The 17,566-nt window shown below is 39.5% G+C and overlaps 1 protein-coding gene across 15 annotated transcripts in view; it reads right to left on the bottom strand.

Moving 5' to 3' along the window:
* Window positions 1-1,387: 1,387 nt before the first annotated feature.
* Window positions 1,388-17,566, bottom strand: part of Rnf111 (ring finger protein 111) — a 58,195-nt gene continuing 42,016 nt past the window's right edge. For 8 of the 15 annotated variants that reach the window (XM_090358295.1, XM_090358292.1, XM_090358294.1 and 5 more), the window contains 7 exons: window positions 14,008-14,356; window positions 11,629-11,781; window positions 9,402-9,528; window positions 6,118-6,210; window positions 5,362-5,457; window positions 3,505-3,632; window positions 1,388-3,030 (listed from right to left, as the gene is read on the bottom strand). In XM_090358295.1, the coding sequence (XP_090214421.1) occupies window positions 2,913-3,030; window positions 3,505-3,632; window positions 5,362-5,457; window positions 6,118-6,210; window positions 9,402-9,528; window positions 11,629-11,781; window positions 14,008-14,356 (1,064 nt within the window). In that variant the 3' untranslated portion in view covers window positions 1,388-2,912. The remainder of the gene's footprint in view (window positions 3,031-3,504; window positions 3,633-5,361; window positions 5,458-6,117; window positions 6,211-9,401; window positions 9,529-11,628; window positions 11,782-14,007; window positions 14,357-17,566) is intronic. The other 7 variants (XM_090358305.1, XM_090358304.1, XM_090358302.1 and 4 more) reach the window with 4 other exon arrangements.

Consider the following 17,566-nt stretch of genomic DNA (forward strand, 5'->3'; position numbering starts at 1 on the left):
TCAGACAAAGACACAGAGTTCTAAAGGATTCAGTTATCGATGAGATGTTCATTCTGACAAGGTATAGGAGACACCAAAAACCAAGTACAAAGTGAAAATGTTCAAAATTACGTTTTGGTGGTGTCATTTCTTTGTGCAATTAGCAGCAGCAGCTCTTGCAGTGTTTCAGATTTGTGTCATAAATACACACACACACACACACACACCTTTTTTTGCCAGTCTTGGTGCTTGAACTCAGGGCCTGGGCACTGTTCTTGAGCTTTCTCAAGGCCAACACTCTACCACTTGAGCCACAGCGTCATTTCTAGCTTTTTCTGTGTGTGGTACTGAGGAATGAAACCCAGGGTTTTGTCCATACTAAACAAGCACTGTAACACTAGGTCTCGTTCCCAGCCCCTTAAAACAACAACAACAACAACAAAAACCACATCAAGAAAACAACTAGTACAAAATAAGTCAACCCGTGGTGGTCACGATAGTAAGGAAACACAGAAATGTATGTTTTTCTTGTATCTAGGCAACATCTGCATCATGAAGATGATCTCCCTATCCTACTTGTTAACTCATTTCTAGACACCAACCCAGGGCAGTCTTACCCAGATCACAGACTACTTGCTTCATTTCCACAGTAAAGTAGCCATCAAGGGTCACTATCCCTCATCCTTTCTTGACCTTTTAGGATGCTTCATGCTAGGTAAGTGCTCCACCACTGGCCTGTATACCTACACATCATACTTTTAAGACTGTTATTTTAGATCTTGACTTCTAAAAAAAATTTTTTTTTTTTTTTTTTTTTGCCAGTCCTGGGCTTGAGCTCAGGGCCTGAGCACTGTCCTTGGACTTTCTCAAGGCTAGAGCTCTACCACTTGAGCCTCAGCACCACTTCCGGCTTTTTTCTATGCATGTGGTACCGAGGAATCCAACCCGGGTCTTCATGCATGCTAGGCAAGCACTTTAACCACTAGGCTAAACTCCCGGCCCTTGACTTCTAAAATTTAACCCTTCCTCAATTGACACACACTGGTAATTACCGCAGTGAATCACTTACTAATATTAAAAAGGCACCATTAATTATAAACACCCAGGTCAGAAAGTGGCTTCGTGGTTAGACTTCGTGCCTAGCATGCACTAAGGTCTGGGTTTAATTCCTTGGTACCACATACACAAAAAAACCTAGAAAAGAAGTTGTGGCTTAAGTGGTACAGTGCTAGCCTTGAGAAAGCTCGAGGACAGTGCCTTGGCTCTGAATCCAAGCCACAGAACCGACCAAGTGTATATATACCCAAATCATGCTAATATTAGTTTGAGTAAGAACACTACTTTTGGCGTCCAAGATGTGTAATGCAAATAATTTGATAGAAATTAATTATGAAACACAAAGACAATAGAAATATAAGTTATTTATTAATCAATCCACTTACAAAGCAGGTGGCTTAATGCAAGCTTATTGACATCTTCACATATGATCCATGGGAACATGTCTTCCACATACAGACAGTGATAGTACTGACTGGATGCATTTGCAATCTGGGGCATAGTAAGCATATTTAAACAAATAAAATTCAGCTATCCTGTATATGAAAGTATCTTGATAATATGCATCCTGAAGTGGATTAAAACTTCCTCCAAAGGAGAAATGTTAGTATGTTAACTTAGCTTTATACTCTATATTATGCTGTAAATCTTAACTATAGATATTAAAAAATTTAAATCAGTGATCGACTCTTGGTAATGTCTGAAGTGGGATTCTATAATCATTAGCAACAGTAGGTTAACAGTATAATTTGTGCCTCACAGTATCTGCAGATTTATTGTTTTCAAGTTTAAGAGAGAAATAAAACAAGAGACATGTAGATTCAGCTGACTTTTATTTACCTTTAAACTAATAAAAATCCCTTAAAAGTGATCCCGGGACCTTTTCTACCAATGCATCGATACCTGCCAAATGACTGAAATTCTAAGTATTAACTGAATGTGATTACAAAATTAATGAAAGCAGATATCTTAACTACTCGTGCTTAGCAGGACTGAACAAAGTTCTACATGTCTTTTTCAATTTCCCTAAATTTTATTAAATCTGCATGTATATACAATTCAGCTAACTGAAATTAGTACTTAGTGTTCATCAAAGCTGTTTCACAGCAGCAAGAAAAAAAAGGTAACTCAATCAGGGAAATAAAAGTTCTAGATGATGTAGAAAAAGATAAATACAATCAGAACAGCAGTCTTAAATGTATTATATCAATATTCATCTCTATCTGCACTGTGCTGGAAGAAGGATACACCAAGAAAATTTCTATTGATCACTCTGTGACGTGAATACCACCCGCAGCTCACTGAGCACGGGATGTTACTGTCCCCAGCCTCAGGATGGTACTGAACTCAGAATTCATTGTAACTATACAGCAGCCATTTTGTCCTAATTAAGGAATGTCTTAATACACAATATCATTTTCGAGACAATCTTTATACATTAAACTAAAGTACATGATTGATTAAATTAAAGGTTAGTAATGGATAAAAAATTCATAATTCTCAAGACTTGGTACTAGGTAAAAAATAAAGACCACAATATTCTACTTACTAAAGCAGCTAATCTTGCCTGCAAGTTTAGGGTCACAAGCCCATAATGTGTGCAAAGAAATGCAATACAAGAAACCATGCAAAAATACAGTAAAATGATACAGGAAAATGTCAAATCTAGAAAGAAAAAAAAAAAAAGCTTTATAAATACATCAAAAGCAACTGTCTCCGTAAGGTGTAGGTCTCGCCTTGGATGTACCATATAGCAGAGCCAGCACTCTAAGTTCAATGCTTCCAAATCTACGCAGGTAAGCCATGCCATCTTTGGTTGACTGCAGTACCAGGAAGGATGAGAATGAGAGGGAGGGCAGGAGTCCTGAAGCACGGTGTCAACTTTCACTTGGCAGCTGGGCCTCAATGTCCACTCTGCATATGGGGCACTTCTTATTGGTAATCAACCACTGATCAACACACACTTGGTGGAAAAGGTGCATACATGGAAGGCGCCTGATAATGGCAAAGAAAACAAAGGCAAAATTAAGTTTGTGACAATGGCCTGTGGCATTTACTTTTAATCATCCATGTGATAATTCTGTCATGTTTTGAAGTTCCACATTAAATTAGTATTCTGAACAAAAAATTTGTGTGACCAAAATTGTCACAGCTGCAGAAACAAATTATATAGAATCTGAAAAACTGTAAAACAAGAATTAAACTAATAATTAAACTGGCAATTATTTTATTTTTCTTTTTGTTTTTTTTTTTTCTTGGTAAGTTGTTTTGCTTGGACTGATAATATACCAGAAATGGCAGCGTGTTTCCACAGACACATAGTATTAGAAACTTCTCTGTGAGTGGGGTTTGATTTCAGGGCCTTGTGCCTGCTAAACCAGCATTTTTTTTTTTAGGTTCAAGGCTTACTTATCAAATAAAAGTCTTGTAAGTCTGACAAAGGATGTTCAAGAAGGAATATCTAGTTACCTCACATCTTCACCTTCCTCTAAAATAGACAAACAGATAGTGCACTTTTCCTCTGTATCCTCCTCAGTGCCTTCTTCTCCATCTTGTTTGCAGTGCAGTTTCCTCTGTGAGAACCAATCAGTTGTTACCTTATTAGCAGAGATGACATTATTGAACAACTGAGTAAAGTCTGCATTTATTTAAAAACAAAACAAGACACAACACATACACATATTCACATACAATTTAAAGACTATCATGATTTAACAGGTGAATTAAAGGACTCTCAAGTATTAACACCTCTAATCATCAGCAACAACAACAAAAAATCAAATTCAACAGAAATGCTTGAGTCTGAAATCTATTATTATTTTTTTGGGTGCCCACTCTAGGGTTTGAACTTAGGGACTGGGTGCTACCCTGAACTTTTTGTAATGAAGGCTGGTGCTCTACCACTTGAACCACAGCTCCACTTCTAGCTTTCTGATGAGTAGCCCGGATTACCAGCATTAGTCACTGGTACCTGGTAAACTCTATCCCTTTTAAAACATGAAAAATACAAAGAACGATTCTCTCTATAGCATAAAGTACTGTTTCTTATAGGAACTTGTTTAAAATGTCCACTCTATAATTTCCAGATTATAATACAACACAAAAGATGAAAAGTAAAATGGGTACTAGCGGCTCATGCCTACAACCTTAGTACTGAAGAGACTGAAATTTGAGGATCACAGTTCAAAGCCAGCCCAGGCAGACAAAAGTGTAAAACTCTCATACCTAATTATCCACCAAAAAGCCAAAAGTGGAGCTGTGGCTCAAGTGGTAGATTGCTAGTTTAGAATGAAAAAGCTAAGGGACAGCACTCACGTCCTAAGTTCAAACCCCAGTACTAGCACAAGAAAAAAACAAAACAAAATAATGAAAGAAAGAGTATAAACCTTATAAACTAAATATCCATCAAAGTAAATGGCTAGGTGAAAATTTTGTGGAATTAACATACAGTATAACTCCAAATAATATATATATATATATATATATATATATATATATATATATATATATGCCAAACATGGTGATATACATCTGTGATCTGAGCACTCAAGGAGCTAAGAAAGGCTAGCCTGGACTACATATGAAGACTATCATAAAAAAGCTGGAAGTGGTTCTGTGGCTCAAAGGGTAGAGCTCCAGCCTTGAGAAAACCCAAAGACAGTACTCAGTCCCTGAGTACAAGCCAGAACTGTCAAAAAGGAAAAGAAAAGAAAAAGACCACTGAGTGGTACTGGTCAGAAAACAAACAAGAAAGAAGGAAAGGAAAGAAAAATGCTCATGAATATGGGGGGAAAAAAATGGAATAAACTGTTACTTTTCTAGTTTTTTTTTAAATACATATATATTCTACAACACACAAAATATCTGAAAAAAATAAGCTATACTTTTAGCAAGAAAGAGGGATTTTTAGATTAAGAAATTTCAGAGAACATATTTTCATTTTTCTGATGATTTTTAAAGCACATTTGGGTTTTGTTTTGCTTTGTTTTCTGGGTTTTTTGTTTTGTTTTGCTTTGCTTTGCTAGTCCTGGGCTTAAACTCAGAGACTGGGTGCTGTTCCTAACCTTTTTCATTCAAAGCGAGTGTTCTATCACTTTGGGCCAAATCACTACTTCAGTTTCCAGGAGGAGATAAGAGTCTCATGGACTTTCCTGTCCAGCCTGGCTTTAAAACAATCCTCAGATCTCAGCCACCTGAGTAGCTAGGATTATAGGTGTGAGCCACTGGCAGCCAGCTCATTTGTGTTGTTTCAATAATAAGGCGGCTATTAAATATCTGTAATACTGAATTCTGTAACAATTCATAAGCTTCAGAGAAAACACTTACCTTTTTGTATTTATGTGGATATGTACATCTTTCAATTGTTCCCTGGGATGCGCCTCGATTGACATTTCCTAATCTTTCTTCCAAATGAATCAGTTCCTAGAAGTGAAGAGCATCTAGTGTTAAGAGCCACGGTATTATACCTTGACAAGAGCTGTCAGCGTGAAAAAAAACAGAAACCCCAAACCAAGAAAACTTACTTGTAAACCTACAAGTTTGTGGAAAAACAAAAAACAAAAACCACTCTATTGCTATGTAAGCGGAATGTTTATTTGTTGCTATGTATCTACTGGTATGTGTGCAGTACTGGAATTTGAATTCAGGGCCTTACACTTTCCAGGCAGGTACTTGAATTATATTCCCAGTCCATTAAATAACTTTATATAATTTTTGGTAACAGTATAGTAAGGCAAGTAAAAATATATTTTAGACTTTTTTTTTCTCAGTCAATTGAGGTAGGGTGGAGGCATGGCTCAGTTGGTAGAGCCCCAGCCAATGAGCAAAACCATCAGGTTCTAAGTTCGAGTCCAGATCTCAGACAAATAAAAAAAAAGAAGAAATTAGGAAAATAGCATCATTACATGGCAGTATGTTAAGTCTCTAAGACCTAGAAACAATGTCAGGAAAGCAGATATTTTACTGCTTTCTGACTCCCGGGCAGTAACTACCACAGTGTATATAAACTAACAGTGTACACAAACTATACGCTCTCTACACTAAGGGGATGATGGTGAATGGGTCATTTGTCTTAGTACATACCTCAAAATTGCCCCTGAAAGGACCTCTGAATGAAGTTCCATCCAAACCTGATGAAATGTAACGTATATGAGGATAGCCTGCCATGTCAGGAACCTATGTGTAATACAAGACAGACTACATCAGTTCAGAAAGACTTCATTCAACTTGTAAAATTCAACTTTAATAACGTAACATCACTCCAACTAAGTGTACTGCTACAGGGTTAAGTTCTTCTTAAAATATGAACCTTATAACTCTTCAAATATAGTCAGAAGAATTAAAAGAAAAAAAAAACTAGCTGTTTGCTAATCAATTAAAAACAATTTTCCAACAAAATTTAACTGTAAGGTAAGATTTTTGTACCTCTTCCTCTGGCTTCCTCACAGCAAAATAAATTCTACTTATCTATCTGCCCACTTTTAAAGTTCTGTCCATGAAAGGCTGGGTTTTGTTTGTTCATTGTGTGTGTATGTGTGTGTGCTGGTCCTAGGGCTTAAAACTCAGGGACTGGGCTCTGTCCCTGAGTTATTTCCTTGAAGCTAGTGTTCAACCATTTGAGCCATATCTCCACTTTGGCTTTTTGCTGGTTAATTGGAGATAAGAATTTCATGGGCTGGTTTCAAGCCACAATCCTCAGGTCTCAGCCTCCCGAGTAGCTAAGACTTCATGAATCACCAGTGCTCTTGTCAAAATCCATGAAAGTCTTAACAGAGTTTTCTAATTTTTTTATTATGTACATTAATAATGCTTATCATTTTCAGATTCCAGTATCTGTACACTGTCCCACAGGCCAAAATTTATATGTAATCCCAAATCAATATTTGTGCTTGCAGAGTTACTTGTGGATGTGCACAGAGTGGTCAAAATTTTGTATGGCCAACATGTATCTTCCTAGCTCCAGTCAAACAAGGCTCAGCTTTCTTGTTTCAGTTTACTTTATAAAGAAGAATCTCACATTTTTGTCTTTTTGCTTGGCATTACTTAAAATGACACCAGAAGAAAATGGAGAAAAGTAAAGGAAGGGGTAATGGTGATCAGTAGTACTGTGCTCAATACTGGACTAATGCGATTTTAACCCCTTTTACAACTCCCTCAAAATAACCATTCAAAAAATGACCCCAAGAATGGTTCCCAAATACAATCTAGTTTTCCTAAGCCAAGAAGAATTTGAAGAAAATAAGTAAGTTTTGATCAGTAGTGTTGGCTATATAAAACAGAAGCACACATAAAACCAGGTTTCATACAGATCCTCAGTCCAGTTCTATATTAGCTAACTCAGTGTCTGAAATAACTACTGTGAATATTGCAAGTTAACTTAATTAGGAAAAGGGGATTACAGGATAGATTACTATTCTTCCTATTCCTCCTTTTTCATCAGTACTGTGAACTCCAGTCCTTGTGTTTACTAGCAGACATTCATAACTGAGCCACAACTCCAGCTCTGATTTTGGTTAGTTACTTCTGAAACCAGTTTAGCACACTGCCTAGGGATGTTCCTGAGCTACATTCACCTTTTAGGCTTCCTTGTAGCTAGAATAACAGCAGCCACTGCCACATCTAGATCTTCCTTAAGCAAGTGTGTCTTGCCAGGTGCTGGTGGCTCATGCCTATAATCCTAGCTACTCAGGAAGCTGAGATCTGAGAACCACAGTTTAAAGCCAACCTGGCAGCAAAGTCTATGAGACTCTTCAATTAACAACCAGAAAAACTAAAGTGGTGCTGTGGCTCAAAGTGATAAGAGTGCTAGCTTTGAGTGAAAAAGCTCAGGCCCAGTGCCCTGACCCTAAATTCAAAATCCACAATTAAAAAAAAAAAAAAAAAGGAAGTGTGTCTCTAAATTTTCTTTCTGCCTGGAATCTCCTTAAACCATGATCTCAATAGTCTCAACCTTTTAAATAGCTATGATGGTGTGAACTACTGGTACCCAACCCATTTTTCAATGTTTGTTTTCAATTGGTCAAGGAGCTTGAACTCAGAGCCTAGGTGATCTCTCTGAGTTCTTTTTGTTCAAGACTTTGAACCACTTTGAGCCACTGCACCACTTTGGGATTTCTGGGAGTTAATTGGAGAAAAGAGTCTCACAGGTACTTGGCTGTCTGGGCTGGTTTTGATCCTCAGATCTCAGCCTCTTGAGTAGCTAGGATTACAGGCATGAGCCATCAATGCCTGGAACTTCATGTTTATAGATAAATTTCCAACATTACTTTTTAATCTGCCTCTACTGACATGAAAACTACTTCTAGCAGATGTAGTTTATACTTATAAACGAAGGGCCATGCTTGCCTAGCAGTCCTCAGTACCACATACATAGAAAAAGCCAGAAGTGCTGGCACAGATGCTCATGCCTGTAATCCTAGCTACTCAGGAGGTTGAGATCTGAGGATCAAGGTTCAAAGCCAGACTGGGCACAAAAGAACCTGAGACTGATCTCCAATTAATCTCTAGAAAATGGGAAGTGGGGCTTGGCCCAAGGCAAGGGTAGGGCGGGTAGCCTTGAGGGAAGAGCTCAGGGACAACGCCCAGGCCCAGAGATGGTGGCCAGGTCAAGTTAAAAAAAAAGAAAAACAAAAAGCCAGAAGTAGCACTGTGGCTCAAGTGGTAGAGCTCTAGCCTTGAGAACTTGAAAAAGTACTCAGGCCACAAGTTTAAGGCCCAGGACAGGGAAACAAAACAAAACAAAAAACCCTTATAATTTTACTGTTATTATTAAGGTGTTACAGAGTAAACAATAACTTTTTTCTTTTTTGGCCAGTCCTGGGGCTCAAACTCAGGGTCTGGGCACTGTTTTTGGACACTTTTTTTTTTTTTGGTGGATCCTGGGGCTTGAACTCGGCCTGGGCACTGTCTCCCTGAGCTTTTCAGCTCAAGGCTACCTCCCTACCCTTGAGTCAAGCCCCACTTCTCATTTTCTAGATGTTAATTGGAAATAATGAGTCTCAGGTCCTTTTCTGCTTGGGCTGGCTTTGAACCTTGATCCTCAGATCTCAAGCCTCGCAAGTAGCTAGGATTATCACCTCGCTTGGCTACTTGGACACTTTTTGCTCAAGGCTAGCGCTCTGCCACTTGAGCCACCATGCTGTTTCTGGATTCTTCTCTTTGCTACCGAGGACTCGAACCCAGGGCTTCGTGCATGTTATGCAAGCATTCCACAACTAAGCCATGCTCTTGGCCCCGCTATCTAGACCAACTTCTAACGAACAAGAGAAATTCTGAAGTTCCCTTAAGACCTTAGTAACTAATATGCCGAGGGATTTTCATAAGGCATTTAACTTTAAAAGCATGTAAGAAGCGAGAGAATTGCATACCATTAAGGGAAGGGCTCCTAGCTGCAGGTGGTGCAGTCGAGGAGGGGCATGGTAGTGGGCCAAATGAGGGTGCAGCGCTCCCGGTGTGTACGTGGCTGCTGTCACGCCAGCTTCAATTCCCAGTTCCCTGAGAAAGGATGACAATAGGTCAATTCTGCATTCTCCTTATACGAGTGTTGTCAACATAAGGGAGAGTGTGCTTACATTTTCAGAAATAAAGTCTCTTAACTTATAGAGTTGAGAAAAATACAATTTAGTAAAAAAAAAAAATACTAACAATTTCAAATCTACATCAGAAAATAAAAGCTTAAAAAATTCAATTTTGTGACCAAATAGAAGATAACATTTGTACATGGTTTCATATATCACAAAAGAAGGAAACTCCCTGGCTCCTCCAACCTCTCCTATCTAAATGATTGGCTCCCGAGGAGAATATAAAACAGTTTACTCTGCTGCTGTATGTGAGAGCTACAGATGTTTCCAGGAATTCTGTTTGTTGGAATGGATGCTATCTATGTGTTGTTAGCATCCAGGATAATTAGAATGGCAAATTCTTCTATATCATATAAAGTAATGCTAAACAATATTTTGGAAAAGCTAAAACAGGCACACGCAAAAATCCTCATTCATTTATTCTGATTTTATATTCTGCCACAAAGGTCAATGTAGCTCAAGATCTCAATGACTGCCTATACACAACAGATTCAGTAGGAAAATTTAATGCAATGTATTTCCATTTCTTTAGGACATAAAAGCCTAAGAATACAGGCTACAGGGGGCAGGTGTGTGGCCTAGCGGTAGACTGATTGTCTAGCTTGCACAATGCTCTGGGTTCAATTCCTTGGTAGCATATACACAGAAAAATCTGAAAGAGGCACTGTGGCTCAAGTGGCAGAGCACTAGCCTTGAACAAAACTGTCCAGGGACAGTGACCAGGCAGAATACAGGCTACATTGTTCTTTAGATGATAGAGGTTGCAGAAAGAGTAGAAAAAGCAGCTGGGAAATGTAGAATCAGATAAATGAGTTAACTTCAGGGAGATTTTAGTCAGCAAGTACTAAATTTCAGTTAGATAAAATAAATTCTACTGTTTTACTGCGCAACATGATGGCTATTGCTATTAGTAAATGGTACAGTTCAAAAATAAATAAATAAATAAATAAATAAATGGTACAGTTCAAAATCAGTAGAGCCAAGCCAGGTGCAGTGGCTCATTCCTAGAATCCTAGCTACTCAGGAGACTGAGATCTGAAGATCGCAGTTCAAAGCCAGCCTGGGCACAAAAGGACCTGAAACTCTTATCTCTCACCAACCACTGGAAAACTGGAAGTGGTGCTATGGCTCCAGGGGTAGGGTGGTAGCTATGAGCTGAAGAGCTCAGAAACAATGCCTAGGCCCAGAGTTCAAGCCCCAAGACCACAAAAATAAATAAATAAATGAATGAATGAATGAATGAATGAATGACCGACCAGAGAGAAGCCAATACTAGAGATGGGGTTCAAGAGGGAGAAGTTTGGAATTCAAGCCCAAAAACCAGCACAAAAAATAAATTTGAAAATTTTCCAGTCAAAATGAAGATTTAAAATTTTGTCACCTCAAAGAACCAATAAATATCTGAAGGGTTGGATATGCTGCCAGCAAGAGCTAGTGTACACTGTAGAAGTACATACGTGTGTGTGTGTGTGTGTGTGTGTGTGTGTGTGTGTGTGTGTGTGTGTATGGACTCATTATATCACATCCAATGCACACTATATTAATCTGTCATTTCTTTTTTTTTTTTTTTCTTGCCAGTCCTGGGCTTGAGCTCAGGGCCTGAGCACTGTCCTTGGATTTTCTCAAGGTTAGAGCTCTACCACTTGAGCCTCAGCACCACTTCCAGCTTTTTTCTATGTATGTGGTACCAAGGAATCAAACCTGGGCCTTTGTGCATGCTAGGCAAGCACTTTAACCACTAGGCCAAACTCCCGGCCCCAAATCTGTCATTTTAAAATGGAATAAAACTTAAGGAAACTCTACCCCTGCTTGAGGTGATTCCCTACTAGAGAACTGAGGCTCCTATTTTTTCTGGGGACCTCAGGCTGCCTCATAGCAGGGAGGGTGAGGGAAGTGGAGGGAAGAGTTTCTTCACAGGGCGTGAACTTGTGTATGGCACATTCCTCTCTACAAAGAACTGCTTCTCATAGTATTATCACAATGAAAAGAGCATTGAAATACACAAGATACTGACCAAGCAGATCTCTCCGGAGCCTGACGAGGATGTGAGGACATGGTCTGAGGCACGTGAATATGGTGCCCATGACCATAGTTCGGGTGCATCCTGTGGGGATGGGGTGGGGGCCGTTCATGTGCCCGCCTGGAAACACAGAACACAAAAAGACCACTGGAAATAAGTGAAGAATTGGTTATTTCTTAATGTATCAATCATTCTAGTGTTAGTACAATGACTATCTACACACTAGCTTTAAAGTTAATTTTGTAGCAAGAAATTAAAAGCACGCATTATAAAAATCATTTCATAGCAATCTATGAAAACAAATACATTAATAACTGGTAATAAATCAAGAGCCTATAACCTCCCCCACAAATTCCCATTTATCCCAGTATCTCAAATGGACATATCATCCTGGTAACACATAAATTTTATAAAGCTTTACAAGAGATATTTTAATTAGAATAACGGAAATTGAATAAAAATAAAAATTGTAAATATTTAATGTTCTAATATCACAACAAAAACAAGTTTATTTTATATGCATATAATAAAGCAAGAAAATGGAACTCATATTTTCCTCACTCCTTTCACTCTCAACCATTTTGACACTGAAGTCACCATATTAGCTGGGCACTAGTACTAGCTACTTAGGAGGCTGAGATCTGAGAATCCCATTTCAAAGCCAGCTCTGGTGGACAAATCCTAGAGATTCCTTTTCTTTTTCTTTCTTTTTTTTTTTTTTTGGAGGAGGGGGTGGGTCATGGGGCTTGAACTTGGCCTGGGTGCTGTCCCTGAGCAATTCAGCTCAAGGCTACCACCCTACTCTTGAGCCAATCCCCACTTCCCATTTTCTAGAGGTTAATTGGAGATAAGAGTCTCAGGTCCTTTTGTGCCCAGTCTGGCTTTGAACCATAATCCTCAGATCTTGGTCTCCTGAGTAGGTAGGATTACAGGCATGAGCCACCATGCCCATGCCCATTTCTGTGCCCACTCTCAGAATTTTATAGTCAAATACTTTTCAATTCATTTCTAACCCTTTGTCAATTTTATTTTATAGTATAGAGCTGTTTACTTGTCAACTTTCTATATTTAAGAGTTATTGTTGGGGTGCGAAGTTTGGCCTAGTTGTAGACTGCTTGCCCACCATGCACAAAGACCCAGTCGGGTTTAATTCCTTGGTACCACATATATAGAAAAAAGCCAGAAGTGGTGCTGAGTCTCAAGTGGTAGAGCTCTAGCCTTGAGAAAGTCCAAGGACAGTGCTCAGGTCCTGAGCTCAAGCCCAGGTCTGGCAAAGATATGTTATTGTTGGGCCAGGAGTGTAGCCTAGTGATAGAGTGCTCACCTAGCATGCATGATGCCCTGGGTTCCATTCCTTAGTACCACATACACAGAAAAGGCCAAAAATGGCACTGTGCCTCAGGTGGTAGAGCACTAGCCTTGAGCAAAAATGTGTCCAAAGACAGTGCCCAGGCCCGGAGTTCAAAGCCCAAGACTATCAAAAAAAGTTTTTGTTCAGAATGTCATTAGTAGCCAGGTGAATATTCTGGATAAAACCTTAATGTATTTAACCAAAGGAAGAACTTACACAAATACTAGACCACTGATTACATTAAGAAATTTCATAAACATTTTACGTAAAAAGTACATTTGGGGGGAATTGGAATATAGCTCAGTGGAGAAGTTGCCTAGCAAGTGTAACGTCCTGTTTGATCCCCAGTATCAAAAAACAAAACCAAAATCTCCTATCCAAAAAAAAGTTTAAAAAATGGGGACCAAGACATGAGAAAGGGTATCAATGTTTGTGAAGTAATGCGCCTTCTATCTGGTGAATATAATGTAACCCTTCTATTAATTACAATTTTAAAAATCTATGAAAAAAATAGTTTTAAAGAAAGACAAACACTACATTTTTTTCATCTTTTCAATCACATAAGATCTCTGGTATGTAACTGCCTATCATGTAGAAACAGCCAGATGAAAAATGATCAAAGGGACCTGATTTCTAATAAAATTTTATAGGGCTTTGTCCATGCTAGACAAGCACTCCACCCCTAAACCATGCTCCCAGCCCCACTTGTACAGTCCTAAACATGTCATAGTATTTTTTTGGTTTTGGTGCTGATACTGGAGGTTAGAATTCAGGACCTACATGCTGTCCTAATATTAGCTTTTTCACTCAAGACCAGCCCTATACTACTTGAAGCACATCTCTATTTGGGGTTTTTTGGTGGTTAACTGGACATAAGATTCTTACTTACAGACCTTGCTGCCCTGGCTAGCTTCAAACCATAATCCTCAGATCTCAGTCATCTGAGAAGCTGGGGTGACAATGACCAACAGAAGCAAAAGGGAACGCAAGCTCTGTACTCTTTGCAGAGACATGATACATACGTTGGATGCTGCATCAGCCTCCTCCTCTGGACTTCCATCCGCTGCATCACTTCATGAGGGTGCAGTCTCTGTGCCGGAGGAGCTGGGGCAGGGAGATGGTGTGAGATGGGCTGGTGCGGAGGAGGAAGGTGTTGAGGGATTGGGGCAGCTGTACTGGACAAATGAGTTGGGGGTGGGGGTGCCACAGGATGAGATGTCGCATGAGAAGATATCTGAGAGTGGAAGGCATGGACAGGGTGAGGAATAACATAATCCACGGGGGGTGGAGGCTGTGTCTGAGGAGGGGGATTTCCATGAGAATGGGGGCAGGCTGAAGCTTGATGGTGGAGTGGTCTTGTCAAAGAAGCATCTGCAAGAAAAAAATAGTCTAGATCAATACGTGTAATTTTACTTCATTCCCAGGGTTACATTGTAAGTGGCATCAAAACTTTCTGAAAAATCCTCACTGATTAAAAATTGAAACATCTGTGTGAACCATTCCTCAGTGGTGTCTTTCATATACATGTATATACATACATACACATGCTCAGAGCCTATTTTTGTAACATAAAATCCTGTTAGGAGGGATGGGTCTGAAAGATCAATTTAGATTCAGAATACCCTTCCCAAAGGCTGTCATCATACTTCCATCAACAGTACATAGCAATGCATTCTTTCTCACACAAGATCACCAAATGTTTTTAAGAACCATGCCGGGTGGGTGCGGTGGCTCATACTTATAATCCTAGCTACTCAGGAGGCTAGGATCTGAGGTTCAAGGTTCAAAGCCAGGATGAGCACTAAAGTCCCTAAAGTGCGTGAGACTCTTATCTCCAATTAACCACTAGGCTCAGGAGCTAGGGCCATAGCCTTGAGCTGAAGAGCACAAGGACAACGCTCAGGCCCAGAGTTCAAGCCCCGACCAAAAAAAAAAAAAAACTAAGTATGCTAGTGCATGCTTCTAATCTAAGAACTTGGGAAGGGGAGACAGGAGAACCATACAAATGACCAGACTGTCAAAGACCTCCTCCTAAAGCCCAACTTAAATATATATGTATATAAATCTGAGAAGAATCTCTTATCAATGACTTACATCTCTTCTCAGAATCATCTATTTGTATCCTTAGCCTATTGTGTTCTTCACCTTTTGCTTGCTGGTTTGTAAGTACATGCAAAAGCTCTGCTATAACAGGTAAACACTTTTCTACACTGTTTCATTTTTTGTAACACCCAAATTTTCACTTTTCTGCATTCAAATGTACGCTATAGATATAGCACACAGAGAGAGCAGCTATCCAGTAAGTGTAAGGCCCTGGTCACCTCTCACCAATCCAACAACAACAAATAAGATTGGCTTTAGTGTTTTTTTGTTTTTTCTGGGGGGAAGGGGCTGTTTACTTTTTGATGGTATCAAGGGTTAAACTTAGGGCCTTGCACTCAGTAGGCAAGCACTGTACTGTGTGAGCCATGTCCCAGTCCTATGATTTGTTGTTTTCTGACATGGAATCTTGCAATGTGAGATGTTTCTATCCCAGGCTGGCCTCAAATCTGCAATCCTCTCACTGCAGCCTCCTGAATGCTGGGATTACACGTGTCTGTAACTACTATATCCAGCTTCCTTATAAATTGACAAACACCTTACTTTTCTTCACGACTTCTTAGCTAACGTTAGCCATGCCAAAAACTAACTGGGCAGAATTACTCTTTTCTTAAGCTCCTATCTCCCCTGGATCCATTTTGTTTCCCCATGCTATATTAAGATGAGGCAGCTGTGGCTAGGAGCACAATTCATGTACCAGAGTATTTGCCTAGCAAGGATGAATCCCTGAACTCAACCCCTAGTCCTGCAAAGTCTCCTTGATTTTAATCTAAAATTAATTCTACTGGGCAATATTCTTGGTAGTCTGGCATAGAGCTATAGTTATTTTCTACTTTCTTGTAGAATTTTCTTCAAGTTTTAACTACACAGATTCATTCAGAAGCAGTCCAGACAATAAAATCTTAAAAAGTTTGTTACAAAATCTTTCTACTTATTTAATCTTTAGCTCCTTTTGGGGGGGAGGGTAACAAGAGCATGAAAATTAGAGCCCTGCACTCCCCCTTTGGGCTCTCTATCAGTTGACCCACACCTCCAATCTGACATACCGTTGGTTTATGGGAGGTGGAATCCCAAGGACTTTACTGAGCAATCTGGATCCTCAGATCTTAGCTTTTTTTTTTTTCTTTTTTCTTTTTTTTTGGGGGGAGGGGGGGTAAGGTCATGGGGCTTGAACTCAGCCAGGGCACTGTGCCTGAGCTCTTCAGCTCAAGGCTACCACCCTTACCCTTGAGCCAAGCCCCACTTCCCATTTTTTAGAGGTTAATTGGAGATAAAGAGTCTCAGGTCCTTTTGTGCCCAGACTGGCTTTGAATCTTGATCCTCAGATCTCAGCCTCCTGAGTAGCTATTATTATAGGCATGAGCCACAGCACCCAGCAGATCTCAGCTACTTGAGCAGCTAGGACTATAGGCACAAGTCATCAGTGCCTACTAGCGAACGCTTTAACTCATTGTCCATTTAAACAAAACACAATTGCTGCTGATATAGAAGAGCAGCATATTCTGCATTTTCATCAACCATTTCTATTCCTTGTCAGTTTTTGTAAGAAGTAGGAAGTTTTCCAAATATTACTCATAAATTAGCAAAAAATATAATTTTAAATGCTTTGAAATTGTTTCTTTAAAGTTCAACATGCCACACATAGATGCAATATTGTATTCCTTTAGTCTCATGGTTTGCAGTGAATGATTAATAAGCAATAACTAATAATAAGTAGCCTTTGCCATGCAAAGGGTAGAATACACCTTATACTCCCATCATTTAAAAAACTGAAGCACTAAAATCACAAGTCCTGGGTCAGCCAGAACTCTCTCTTTATATAGAAACTATGACTTAACTATCATCCCCAAACATCAGAAACAAACCAACTTTATTTTTCTATCTTACACTAGTAAAAGGGCACTAGCACTTTAAAAGGATAAATGTGTGTGTGTGTGTGTGTGTGTGTGTGTGTGTGTGTGTGTGTGTATTTTTTTTTTGCCGGTCCTGGGGCTTGAACTCAGGGCTTGGGTTTTCTCAAAGCTACCATTCTACCACTTGAACCACAGCATCACTTCTGGCTTTTTCTATGTATGTAGTACCAAGGAATCAAACCCAGAGCCTCATGCATGATAGGTAGGCACTCTGCTACTAGGCCATGCTCTGAGGCCCCCCAGAAATTTTAATATCATTTCAAGTAGAGTTTTATTACTTCATCAAGACCACACACAATGCAAAAAACTTCACAATGTACAGACTATCAGGGATACCGCTAGTTTGCCAATGGCATGGGGCACTTGGAGAAAGAGTGAATACTTTAGTTGGGTGCCTGTGGCTCATGCCTATGATCCTAACTACTCAAAAGGCTGAGATCTGAGGATAATGGTAGTCAGTCTGTCTGTCTCTCTTTCTCTCTTTGCCAGTCTTGGGGATTGAACTCAGGAGCTGGGCAAGGACCTTGAACTTCTTTTGCTCAAGGATGGCACTTTAGCCACAGTGCCA

Source organism: Megascapheus bottae, chromosome 25 (genome assembly GCF_031878675.1).
Source record: "Megascapheus bottae isolate mThoBot1 chromosome 25, mThoBot2.hap1, whole genome shotgun sequence".
Classification (NCBI taxonomy): Eukaryota; Metazoa; Chordata; class Mammalia; order Rodentia; family Geomyidae; genus Megascapheus; species Megascapheus bottae.